General features: G+C 44.5%; 1 protein-coding gene across 3 annotated transcripts in view; it reads left to right on the forward strand.

The window, feature by feature from the left end:
- The window catches only part of bnc1 (basonuclin 1), a 139,468-nt gene that overhangs the window by 122,508 nt on the left and 4,468 nt on the right, over positions 1 to 12,492 (forward strand). For all 3 annotated transcript variants that reach the window (XM_041175226.1, XM_041175227.1, XM_041175225.1), the window contains exon 4: positions 3,916 to 5,831. In XM_041175226.1, the coding sequence (XP_041031160.1) occupies positions 3,916 to 5,831 (1,916 nt within the window). The remainder of the gene's footprint in view (positions 1 to 3,915; positions 5,832 to 12,492) is intronic.

The following is a 12,492-nucleotide window of genomic DNA, read 5'->3' on the forward strand; positions in this document are numbered from 1 at the left end:
GCCTAGCCAGCGATGCACGCATCCTGTGAATGAATAAAAGAAAATGCAAGAACCTGTCAGAGGAGGTCTTTCGTCACTGCTTTTTTCACAATACAGGCTGGCGGAGAGTTATGCAACTGCCACAGAGTGAAATGCAGACCACCTCTGGATTATTTTTCCATAGAAATCACATGTACCGCAAGCTTTTGTGTGACCTGATCCTTCCAAATGATCCCAGGTAATGGCTGGCACATCAGGCAGCCTGAAGTACATGCAAGTATCAAGGAAATGCCAATTGCAATGTTTACTGTCAGGGAGAGCAGCGCAGCAGACAACATCTGGAATGCAGGTACCAGAGACTAGGATGCAGAGCTTTCACCAGGTGCCAAGATTCTACGTGCTGCATGTGCAAATCCAGGTTCTTGATATTAACCCCATAGCCCTTAGGAGCAGAAAGGGTTTGCACTCAACCACAGTCGAAGTGATAGAGTAGTTGCAGCACAGGAGGCCATTCCATCTATTGAGTTGGTGGCAGGTGACCCTATCTACCCAATCCAGAGATGTGTGAGGTAATGCATTTGGGGAGGGAAAGCAAAGCTAGGGAATACACAATAAATGGGAGGGTAGAGAAAGTGAGAGACCTTGGAGTGCATATCCACAGGCACCTGAATGTGGCAGGATGGGTGCATTAGGTGGTCAAGGAAGCACATGGAATGTTTTCCTTTACTGAACAAAGTATAAAATACAAACGCAAGGATGTAATGATGGAAGTGAATGAAATGCTGGTTAGGCCACAGCTGGAATTTTGTGTACAGTTCTGGTCACGGCATTACAGGAAGGACATATTTGCCCTGGAGAGAGTACAGAGGAGGTTTACAAGAATGTTGCCAGGGCTGGAAAATTGCAGCAATGAGGAAAGATTGGATAGGCTGGGGTTGTTTTCCTTGGAACTGAGGAGGCTGAGGTGTGAGCTGATTGAGGAGTACAAGATTATGAGGGGCCTAGATTGACAGGGAAGCCCTGTTTCCACTAGCAAAGAGGACAATTACCAGGGGACACATATTTAGGTGATTGGTCGAAGGATTAGAGGGGACATGAGAATAAACTTCTTCACCCAGAGGCTGGTGGGTGTTTGGAATTTGCTGCCTGGTTTGGTGGTGGAGGCAGAAACCCTCAACTCATTTAAAAGGCACCTGGATCTGCATCTGAAGTGCTGGAACCTGCAAGGCAATGGACCAGGTGCTGGAAGGTGGGATTAGAATAGACAGCTAGTTTTTTCTTTTTTCTTTTTCAGCCGGCGCAGACACAATGGGCTAAATGGCCTCTTTCTGTGCCGTAACCTTTCTGTGGTTCTGTGGTATCCCCTTCTTCAGGCTTTGCACATAGCTCTGCAATACTTTTTTTCCCCTTCAGGTGCTTATCCAATTCCCTCTTGGAAGTCACACTTGAATCTGTCTCCACACTATCCTTTCAGACAGTGCATCCCAGATTAGCCGTGCAACAAAATGTTTTCCTTTGAATCTTCTGCTCGCTTCTATTTCTTTCTTTAAGACGGTGCTTCAAACCTATATCTTTGATCAAGCGTTTGGTCACCTGTCTGAGGATTTCCTTATGTGGCTCAGTGTCAGATTTGGTGTGATGATGTTCCTGTGAAGCACCTTGTGATGCTTTACTACGTTAAAGCTGCAATGTAAATGCAAATTGTTATTGCTGAAGTGAGGAAGAAACTTACCCTTTCCTCATCTGATACCATCAAACAACTTCTTCCTTTGAATGGAGGCATGAGGCACCTATGGCTGCATTGGCTCACTTGATGACTTCATGCAATGGAAACTTATGGCCCTCAACCCCAGATAGGACAATCCTCTTTTGTTGTCTCTCCTGTGGCAGAAGTTCCAATTCAACAGCACCCCTGACTACAAAAACAAAAAAAACAATGAGACATGCAAGGGAATAAAGGAGCTGAAACTGTTCCCAATTTACCCCAGATGCTCTCTTTTGAGACTTGAGAAGAGGTAATTAGAAACTAATGATGATAGCTCTAGCTCTCTCAAACCCTGTCCCTAAGAATGCCCATTACAGACTGCCTACAAACAGCATGAAATCCCACAGTCAGAACAGATTGTCCTGGAACCCTGCAGCCCCCTCCTTCCCCACTGCTGAACCTCTTATGGGCAACTTTTATTACCGCTAGATGGAATTTCTTCAGCTCACTTTTTGCTAGTTTCCCAAATCCCATCTCACACAGATTCCACCCAATGCACCTTGTACACAGTCTCATTTCCACCACCCCAGAGTGAATTAGCCCCATTGCATCACTTCCAAAATCCTTACCCTTATTTTCAAATCCCTTCATGCTCTCACCCCACCCTACCTCAGCATCCTTCTCCAGCTGTATGTCCCAGTTTGCATCTTCCTCTCTCCTGACACTGGTCTTCTGTGTTTTTCTCTCCCTCCCCACCCCCAAGCGTCATTGCAAGCTGTATCATCGCAAGCTCCATCATCAGCGACACAGCTTTAAGCCATTATGTGTCTGTACTCTCAAATCCTCTTCATGAACCCTTTAGACTTACTCCGTCTCTAGTTTCAAAAGTCACCTTAAAGCCTGTGACCAGGTTATAGATACAAATTGGGTCAGTAGTTTATTTGAGTATGTATTGGAGAGGAACCGTTATAACCATTGTTATATTGGTAGAGCAGCTCTGTTTATTCATTTTACCTCAGGAATTGATGTGTGCCAGTACGTTTTATAAATGTTTATTTACTTGAGAGTGCTTACTTTCGGGTGAGTACCCTTTTCGCTCTGAGGTGCAGCATCTTCCTTACTCTTGGAAAGGTAAGTTTTTCAAAAAAAAAGTTTTCCTATTTTTCCTCACATTTGCCAATACAAATAATTCTTATTGCTTCAGCTGGGAGGGAGCGCAAGCCGAGAGAAAAACTATCCCCCTTCTTACCCTAATCCCATAGAATGAGTTAAAAATGTCTAGCTCTACTGGGATAATTAAAACTCGATTTTGCCTTTGCCTTGCTGCACCTTGCTTTTATATCTTGTTCCATGTAACTGCTTGAGTGGAAACAGATCCAGTTCATCCAATTGAAGCAAGAATGTTTTACTGGCTTTTTGAGTATTTGAAACCTTGAGTATTTTGAAACCTCAACAATCAGTTGATAAACCATGTGAGAACTATAAGAAATGCTTCCTCAAAAACTGGTCCACTGTTTGCTGCAGTTGATCGAATGGGAGCAATTTTTCTGAATCTGTGGAAATGAGTGGGACCCTCGCCCATTGCCAGCACATGGGGTCATGCATAGGAACATAAGAAACAGGAGTAGGCCATTTGGCCTCTCAAGCCTGCTCCACCATTCAACTAGATCATCTTCTACTTCAACATCATTTTCCCGCACTATCCCCATGTCCCTTGATTTCTTTAATATCTAAAAATCTGTTGATCCCTGTCTGGAACATACTCAACGACGGACCCTCCACAGCCCTCTGGGGTAGAGAATTCCAAAGATTCACCACCCTCTGAATGAAGAAATTCCTCCTCATCTCAGTCCTGAAAGGCCTACCCCTTATTCTGAGATCACGTCCTCTGGTTCTAGACTCTGCATCCCTCCACCCAGTCAGGGGAAACATCCTTCCTGCATGTACCCTGTCGAGTCCTGTGAGAATTTTGTATGTTTCGAGGAGATCAATTCTCTTTCTTCTAAACACTAGAGAATACGGGTCCTGTCTCCTCAATCTCTCCTCATAGGACAATCCCACCATCCCTTTTGGGATTCTTTTGCCCATAGTGTTCCAACATGTGCCCTTCAGTGGTGAAGGTTCCCATCTCCAGTGAGAAAATGTGAAGCCACTTTTAGGGACATTATCAATGAAGTAAACCATGCCAGGCTATGATAGAGTTTTATTCAGTGCTAATTCTTGTGTTACAGGATGCCTCAGGAAAAGTGCTCGATCGGTGGAGCATAATGACTTATGAGGAAGAAATGGTCTCTCTGCACCAGTTCCTTCGTTTTGGAGAAACCAAATCCATCGTAGAGCTCATGGCGATTCAGGAGAAGGAGGGACATGCTGTTGTGGTCCCGCCTACCAAAAGTAACTCCGACATCAGAGCATTTATAGAAAGCAGCAATCAAACCCGAAATCCTGGTCTAGCCACTCATTCTGAAAAAGTGAACGTGAACAGTATTCATCACTTTGAGAACATTGTAAACAACCTGGCATTTATGTTACCATTCCAATTCTTCAATCCTATCCCAATGCCCCTTCTGGGGACATCTCCGAACAGCTTCCTTCTTGATCAATCTCAAGATAGACCACGAGAAACCAAGCAAGAAATTCCAATTCCTATCAGTAAAAGTTTTCTTTTAAATACTCATGCTGATTCTTTCCAGAGTGCTGAAGAAAACAGCCAGAATTCCCAAGAGGACATTAACCTAGATCTGAAGAATAATTCCACCAATGAGTCCAGCGCTGTGGCTTCTCCTTCACTCAGTGTAACACCAAAACACGAGCTCGAGCAAGCACATGTGCCTTCTCATACCAGAGTCAAATCCATGGAAAAGGCTAGTTGCCTAACAACCAAGGGACGTGTTTACTGCAGTGCATGTGAGAAGACCTTTTATGATAAAGGCACGTTAAAGATTCATTACAATGCAGTTCACCTGAAAATTAAACACAGATGCACAGTGGAAGGTTGTAATATGGTTTTCAGTTCCCTACGCAGCCGTAATCGTCACAGCTCCAATCCCAACCCCAGGCTTCACATGCCAACCATGAAAAACAATCGTGACAAGGATCTAAGAAACTGCTCTTTAACAACCGTTATCCAGGTCAGTAACAAAAAACTTGACATCGCTAACTGCCCTAGCACGGACACCTGTTCTCTGACAGGATTTGATAACCCCCGGGCAGAGTCGAGCCTTCAGAACAATGCTCTGAGCAGCGTTCCTAACGCCGGGCATGGCACCATGTTTCAAAACCTGAAGACCGTGCAGCCAGTCCTTCCTTTCTATCGCAGCCTTGTGACACCGTCTGAACTTGCTGTCCCTCCAGGCGCCCTCCCTTCTTTACCTGTCACAGCTCCTTCGATCCCTGAGCAGCTTCCAGCAAGAGACCCATCAAGGGATCCCGTACCAAAAAAGAAGTCACGTAAATCTAGCATGCCTGTTAAAATCGAAAAAGAAACTATGGAAGAACTAGAGGACCCCGAAAGTGGAGCTCCTGACTGTGGCATGGCTGCACAACTTAGAAGTGACAGTGAGTTTGAGGATATGAACAATGGTTTAGAAGGAACTGAAAGCAGTTTCAATTATTTGTCTGATACAGAAGAACAGAGCCTTAAAGTGCAGCAACAAGACTTGATGATTGCTAATATGCGAGCAAGTACTGAAGGAAAATCAGACAATGTCCCACTTCACTTGGAAAATGGAGATGCTTATGTGAAGACAAAAACTGTAATCATTTCGTCCCTTGGGGATGAGCAAAGGGAGTCTGAACCAGACAGTGGCGAGAACTTGGTATCTAAAGCAGAAGGTTGGTTGCAGCCAACAAACACTTATAAGGAAGTGCAGTGCAGGCTGATCAATGGAGACTTCAACAGTGCATTATTGCATCAGAGGGCTGGTTCACCATGTTCCGACAGTCCAGCGGTGAATGGCTGCACATGTCCGCAGCCAGTTGCAGATAAGGGTACTTCTAATCCTAACTATTGCTATGTCTGCAAGAAGGTGTTTAAAAGTTCTTACAGTGTTAAGTTGCATTACAAAAATGTGCATCTAAAGGAGATGCACATGTGCACAGTTGGAGGTTGTAACGCAGCTTTCCCTTCAAGGCGCAGTAGGGACAGGTCAGTGAAAAGTTGCTTCTTGTCTTGTTTTTAAAAGCTGAAAGCAGTTGCTTCAATAATGTTCTGATTCACTTCAACTTGCATTCTCAAATTGGTCCTCATATTTGCATGTTTTGAAAACCTTTTGCCTGGATTCTCCTTGGCAACCAGCACTTGTGTCTGGCGCAGGTACAGAAAGCAGAGTTGTGTCTGAGACGGTGCTGTTGGAATTTTGGCTGCTCCACCTGCTTTGGCCCTGGGGAGCCAGAACTGCAGCTGTGGAGGTGCAGAGGAGTGGGAAACTAATAAAACTGGGGGCAGTGGGGAGTGGTGACTGAGGGAAGATTGTCCCTTCAATTTTGCCTTCTAGTTATTATATTGAAACAAAAATCACCAAAGATTTTGAAGCCTAAAATTAAATGTCTTGCACAGTGTCTACTTAAAATAATATATAATGAATGACTTTGGGGCAGAATTTCAGCTTTCAGTGAAATTTAAGAAAGACTGAGAGAGGATTCCCTGCTGTTCTACTGAGTTTAGACAATGACTAGTTGAGTCCGACAGTCCAAGCATATATATCCAGCCTGATCCTCTGAGTTACCTAATGGCAGCCTCAGTGTCGATGGTATAAAGAGGGGAGAAACGCAGCCTCCTGCTGGGAACTGCGTCAGTCGAAGATGGCTGGTGTGATGCCCTTCCCTGTCGACTAGCCTACTGAAACCAACTTGACTCTCAGATGAAGAATGGCCACTTGGTTAAGGAATTGAGGGACTCCTGGTATCTGCGGAATAATGTCCCAGCAAATATTCGGGCCTTCAGTGTAGGAAACCTGGGGAGGGGCAGCTGGCACATGTCCAAGTGACAGTCATTGGTGAGTGGCTTTTTGAAATGTCACTGAAACATTTTTTTTTGCATTTCTTTGTCTGGGAAGTGGTAAGTTTGCTTACACACTCCACGATGGGGAGGAGGTTTGGCCAGCTGTGTCTTCCTGTCAGTTTTGTAACACTGATTTTCTTTTACCTATTTTGGATGCATTATCAACATTGGCATACCTTAATAGATGCCCCCTTAACTTCGCCACCCGCCAGAAATCCTTTCTGCCCTGTAGGTGGGCAGAGTCGGATGCCTCCAGTGGCCTTTCTGCATTTACTTGCTCAGGCAACTATTGCTGGGCTTTCCAAATGTGAGAAGGTAATCAGCCAAGCCTGATATGGTCCCCATCTATTTAATGTGCCTCTCACTTTCATGCCACCTTATTTGAATGTTTCCTTTCACATTGAAAAATGTGCCAAGGTACTTGACAAGAGGTGTGATCAGGTAAAAAATGAAGAAGTGGGAAATGAATTAGGCAAAGAGGAAGATTGAGGCCAAAGAGCTCTTTAGAATCTAAAATGAGACGAGGGAGGCGGAGTGCCATAAAATTTTAGGGAGCAAATTCTAGAACAAGAGGTTTAACTGGCTGAAGGCATGGCTGCCTGTGGAGGGGCAAAGGGAAAAAGGAATGCACAAGAGACCAGAACAGAGAGCTGATAGAAGGTTATAGACTGCGTGGTTATAGGTTTAGAGGTGGTGGTTATAGGTTTAGAGGTGGCTACAGAGATAGAGACCATGAGGCCATGAAGAGATTTAAATGTGAGGACGAGCATTTTAAATTGGAGTGAGTGCAGGACAGAAGGATAAACCAGTAAAACTTAGAAATGAAGGGTACCAGTAAAGCTCGTCCAAACTGGCCTTGTATACCTTAAAATGGAACTCCAGTATGGTTTTCCCTGAGATTTGAAAATTTTGAACTAGTTTTTCCTTCTGGGTGGGGAGTTAGTGTAGGTCAGTAAGAACCGTAGAGGTGGGTGTGCAGGGCTTGGTGCAGGCTAGAACACAGACAGCAAAGTCCTGATTTAGGTGAGGTTTACAAAGCATAGAGAATGGGCAACTGGCCAGGAGAGCACTGGAATAGTTGAGTTTGGAAGTGGAAGAGATTATGGGTGAGAGTGTCAGCAGCAAGGGTGGAGGCAGATAGAGGAGGAAGTTAGCTATCCTTGCAGTGGACATAATATGAGATCAGAAGTTCACTTCAGGGTCAAATGTAGCACCAAGGTTTCTAGTAACCTGTCCAACTAAGACAGTGGCTGAGGGGAAGAGAAGGAATTAATGGTAAAGCTATGGAATTTCTGACAGCTTTCAAAGGCAGTAGCCACTGCTGCACCCCACCCCCCCCTTCTCCGAAAGCGTTTAACTGGAGGAACTCAGAGCTCATCCAAGATCCTTTAAAGGCAATTAAGGATTTAAGACAGATGGTGTAGAGGCAAGGCTGGGTGTCATCAGCAATATGTGAAAGCAGATCTCATGTCTTCAGATTATGTCGCCAGGAGGCAGCATGCAGATTCTGAAGAGGACGGGGCCAAGGACAGATAGTGGGGGCCCCCAGAGGAAACGGGTGCAAGTGCAGGAAAAACAGGTCAAAATAAGAGCAGAAAGTGCTGGAAATACTCGGCAGGCTTGGCAGCATCAGTGGAGAGAGCAACAGAATTAAGTTTTCGAGTCAAATGTGACTCTTCGGAACTGAAGGGAGGTGGGAACGTGAAGGGTTTTAGGCTGTTGAAATGGGGGAGGAAGAACAAAAGGGGAGGTCAGGGATAGGGCAGAGGGTGGGAGAGATTGAATAACAAAAGAGGAGGTAATGGTTCTAGTAAAGAAACAAAGCATTGGTCCAGATTGAGTGTTAATGGCACAATAATGAACAGCCCTGTATGAAGGCTAAAACAGGAAAACAAGGTAAGATTGGCACATGATTTAAAAAAAAATCAAAATGGAGGACAGAGTTCATGGTCTGAAGCTGTTGAATTCGATGTGTCCTGAAACACGAGAGCAGGAGGTGGATCTTGTGGACAGTATGAGCTTCAGGAGGGTAATGAGCTTGAGGAGGATGTATGGGACCTTGCAAGAAGGTTTGTGTTGGTGGATGAAGAAATAATACATAACCTCAATCCTAGTGACAGCTAAATTTGACAATTTGTCACGCTTGTTGCTAGAGTTGATAATAAAGGGGGCAGGGAGAGAGGATTAATGAGCTAGTTGGTACTGGAGGTTATTTTTCCAAAGTAGTGAGCAGTTTTGGAAGAGGAGATGTGGTTCGGCCAGATCTGCTGATGGCTGCCTAAATTAACCATTCACCAGATGCACCAATTCTGTGAGTACTGAGAGGATGAAAAAGGGCATACCAAAGGAAGCTACACCACATTACACCAAGTCCACAGCTCCATGTGAGCCACCTCCTATCCCTCTACCAGTATATTCTTCTGCTTCTTTCTCCCACATGTGCTTATCTAGCTTCCCCTTGACAGAACGGAATCAAGTGAAGATGTAACTGGAGGCAAGAGCATCAAAGCTGGTGGTGAGAGAATGACTGAGCAGATCAACAGGCAGAAGTATTGTAATGAATGGGAAGCCAAAGCCTGGCAGTTAGCAGTTTGGAAAAGCAGTTGCAATTGCTTAGGGAAGTTGATTTCTCCAGGAGAAGGAAAGGAAGTGAGGTTGGAAGGGGATAGGGGAATGTAGGTGGTGGTTTTGCCAGTGTTTGGGACCAGGTTATAGGCATTGGTCAGTGGGTGTGACATGAATATAGATCAGAGTGTAGGTTGAGGGAGAGCTTTAGGGAGGACGAGGTCTGTGAATTTAGAATGGAGAAGGCAAGGGTGAGGTAAGGTGGAATTTAAATCGTTGAGGCTGGAGTCGTCTAGTGCGGAGGCTGACGGATGAAGCATACCTTGATGAAGAGCTTGGATTGGGTTTGGGGATTGATAGAAAGCTTTTGAAAGAGTGATAAAAGGGATGAAACAAGGGTACAGTTGCATAGTGGTTATGTTAGAATAGTAATCCAAAGGCCTGGACTAATAATCTAGTGAATTTAAATTGAAACCTCGACATTGTTGTCTGAAATTATTTGAATTCAGTTTTTTTTTGAAAATAACAAGCTGAGGAGTAAAAGTGAGCGTGAAGCTGTCAGACTGTCATAAAAACCAACGGGTTCACTAATAGCCTTTAAGGAAGGACCGGCCTTCACTACCCTGCCTGGCCTATGTGTTAACTCTTAACTGCACTCTGAAGTGGCCTTAAAGCCATTCAGTTGTATAAAACCACCATCTGCGATTCAAGAAGAAGGCCCACCACCTTCAACTTCTCAAACATTATGGGATGGACAGTAAGCCCTGACCTCACCAATGTCACCCACATCCCAAGAATTATGTAAGATGGTCAATGGAGGAGAAGTTTCTAGAGAAGTAGGTGGAGAGATCGGGTAAGGTGTGACTTAGTGATAAGGGCCATGGTGCTACCAAATGGTTTGGGCAGACCAATGATGGAAAAGTTTTAACTTTCAACAACACAGCAGTAAAGGACAAACGATCATAAATATGTGCAGGACTGGGCCATTTGACCCATTGAGGCTGCTCCGCCAGTTAATAAACCATGGCTGATCTGATTGTGGCTTTTACGCCACTTTTCTGCCTGTCCCCCCAACCCTTGGCTCTCTTATCAATCAAAAATCTGTCTAACTCAGCCTTGGGCCCAGCCTCCACTGCTCTCGGTGGAAGAGAATTCCAAAGACTCACGCCCTTCTGAGAGGAGAAATTCTTCGCCATCTCCATCTTAAATGGAAGACCCCTTATTTTTAAACCCTGCCCCCAGCATCTACCCTGTGCAGCCTCCTCAGAAGCTTTTATGTTTCAATAAGACCACCTCTCATCCCTCTAAACTCCAATGACTATAAGCCCGACCTGCTCAACCTTTTCTCGTTAGAAAGCACCATCATCCCAGGAATCAGCCTAGTGAACCTTTTCTGAACTGCGTCCAAAGCAAGTATATCTCTCTCTTAAGTAAGGAGGCCAAGACTGTACAGAGTACACCAGGTGCAGTCTCACCAATGCCCTGAACAGCAGTAGCACGATTTCCATACTTAAATATTCCATCCTGCTTGAAATGAAGGCTAACATTCCATTTGCCTTCCTAATTACTTACTGTAGCTGCACACTAACTTTTTGTGATTAATGTAGCATATTAGCTTGGATAGAGGATTGGTTAGCTAACAGGAAATAGGTCATTTTCAGGTTGACAAGACGCAGCAAGTGGAGTGCCACAGGGTTCAGTGCTGGGGCCTCAACTATAGAAAATCTATATCAATAACTTGGATGAAGGGACTGAACGTATGGTTGCTAAATTTGATGATGACACAAATATAGGTAGGAAAATTAGTTGTGAGAAGGACGTAAGGAGCCTGCAAAGGAACATGGATAGGTTAAGTGAGTGGACAAAAATTTGGCAGATGGAGTATCATGTGGAAAATGTGAACTTGTCCACTTTGGCAGAAAGGATAGAAAAGCATTATACTACTTAAATGGAGATAGATTGGAGAACTCAGAGGTACAGAGGATCTGGGTGTCCTGGCACATGAATCACAAAATGTTACTGTGCAGATACAGTACAGCAAATGATTAGGAAGAGAAATGTAATGTTGGCATTTTTGCAAGGGGAATGGAATGTAAAAGTAGGGATGTTTTACTACAGTTGTGCAGGGCGTTGGTGAGCCTGTATCTGGAGTATTGTGTACAGTTTTGGTCTCGTTATTTAACAAAGGATATAAAAGCGCTAGAAGCAGTTCAGAGAAGGTTCACTTGACTAATACCTAGGATGGGGGTGGGGTGGGGATTATGTTATGACGAAAGGTTGCACAGGTTGGGCCTTTATCCATTGGAGTTTAGAAGAATGCGATCTTATTGAAACTTATATGATCTAGAGGGGGCTTGATAGGATGGATGCTGACAGGATGATTCCCCTAGTGGAAGAGACTAGAACTAGGGGGCACAATTTAAAAATAAAGGGCCTCCCATTTAGGACAGAGATGAGGGGAATTTTTTTTTTTCTCAGAGAGTCATAAGTCTTTGGAACTTTCTTCCCCAGGGACTGGTGGAGGCAGGGTCATTGAATACTTTTAAGGTAGAAGTAGATAGATTCTTGACTAATAAGGGAACCCAAGGCTACCGGGAGTAGTCAGGAATGTGGAGTTGAGGCCCCATCAGTTCAGCCATAAACTTGTTTAATGACACAGCAGGTTCAAGGGGCCGAATAGCCTACTTCTGCTTCTAATTCACATGTTTGTATGTACAACAACACCCAGATCCCTCTGCACTGCAGCATTCTGCAGTCTCTCTCCATTTAAACAGTAGTGTTTTTCTATTCTTCCTGCCAAAGTGGGCAACCTCATGTTTTCCTAAATTATGCTCCATCTGCCAATTTTATTGTCCACACCCTTAACCTATTATCCCTTTGCAGGCTTTGTATCCTCCTCACAACTTGCTTTCCTACCCCCTTTGTATCCTCACAAACTTGGCTATAATGCGACCTATCCCTTCATCCAAGTCATTAATATTGACTGTTTTCCATTAGTTAGCCAATCCTCTACTCATGCTATTATATCAACCCTGTGGACAAGGTATCATTTCCTGTAAGCCGGGTTTCCATCAATGTCATGATAGTGCAGTCAGCCAGAAAATCTTCATGGTGGCAAGGGCCTTGTTCATAAGTGAATGGACATTCCGCAGGGAAATACAGAGGAGGGCAGTGATGGTCATTGGACAGATTGCAGGGAGGCAGTGAAGCATGAAGCAAGTGGGTGGACAAGAATTGCGAG

The sequence above is a fragment of the Carcharodon carcharias genome, chromosome 26 (assembly GCF_017639515.1).
Source record: "Carcharodon carcharias isolate sCarCar2 chromosome 26, sCarCar2.pri, whole genome shotgun sequence".
NCBI lineage: Eukaryota > Metazoa > Chordata > Chondrichthyes > Lamniformes > Lamnidae > Carcharodon > Carcharodon carcharias.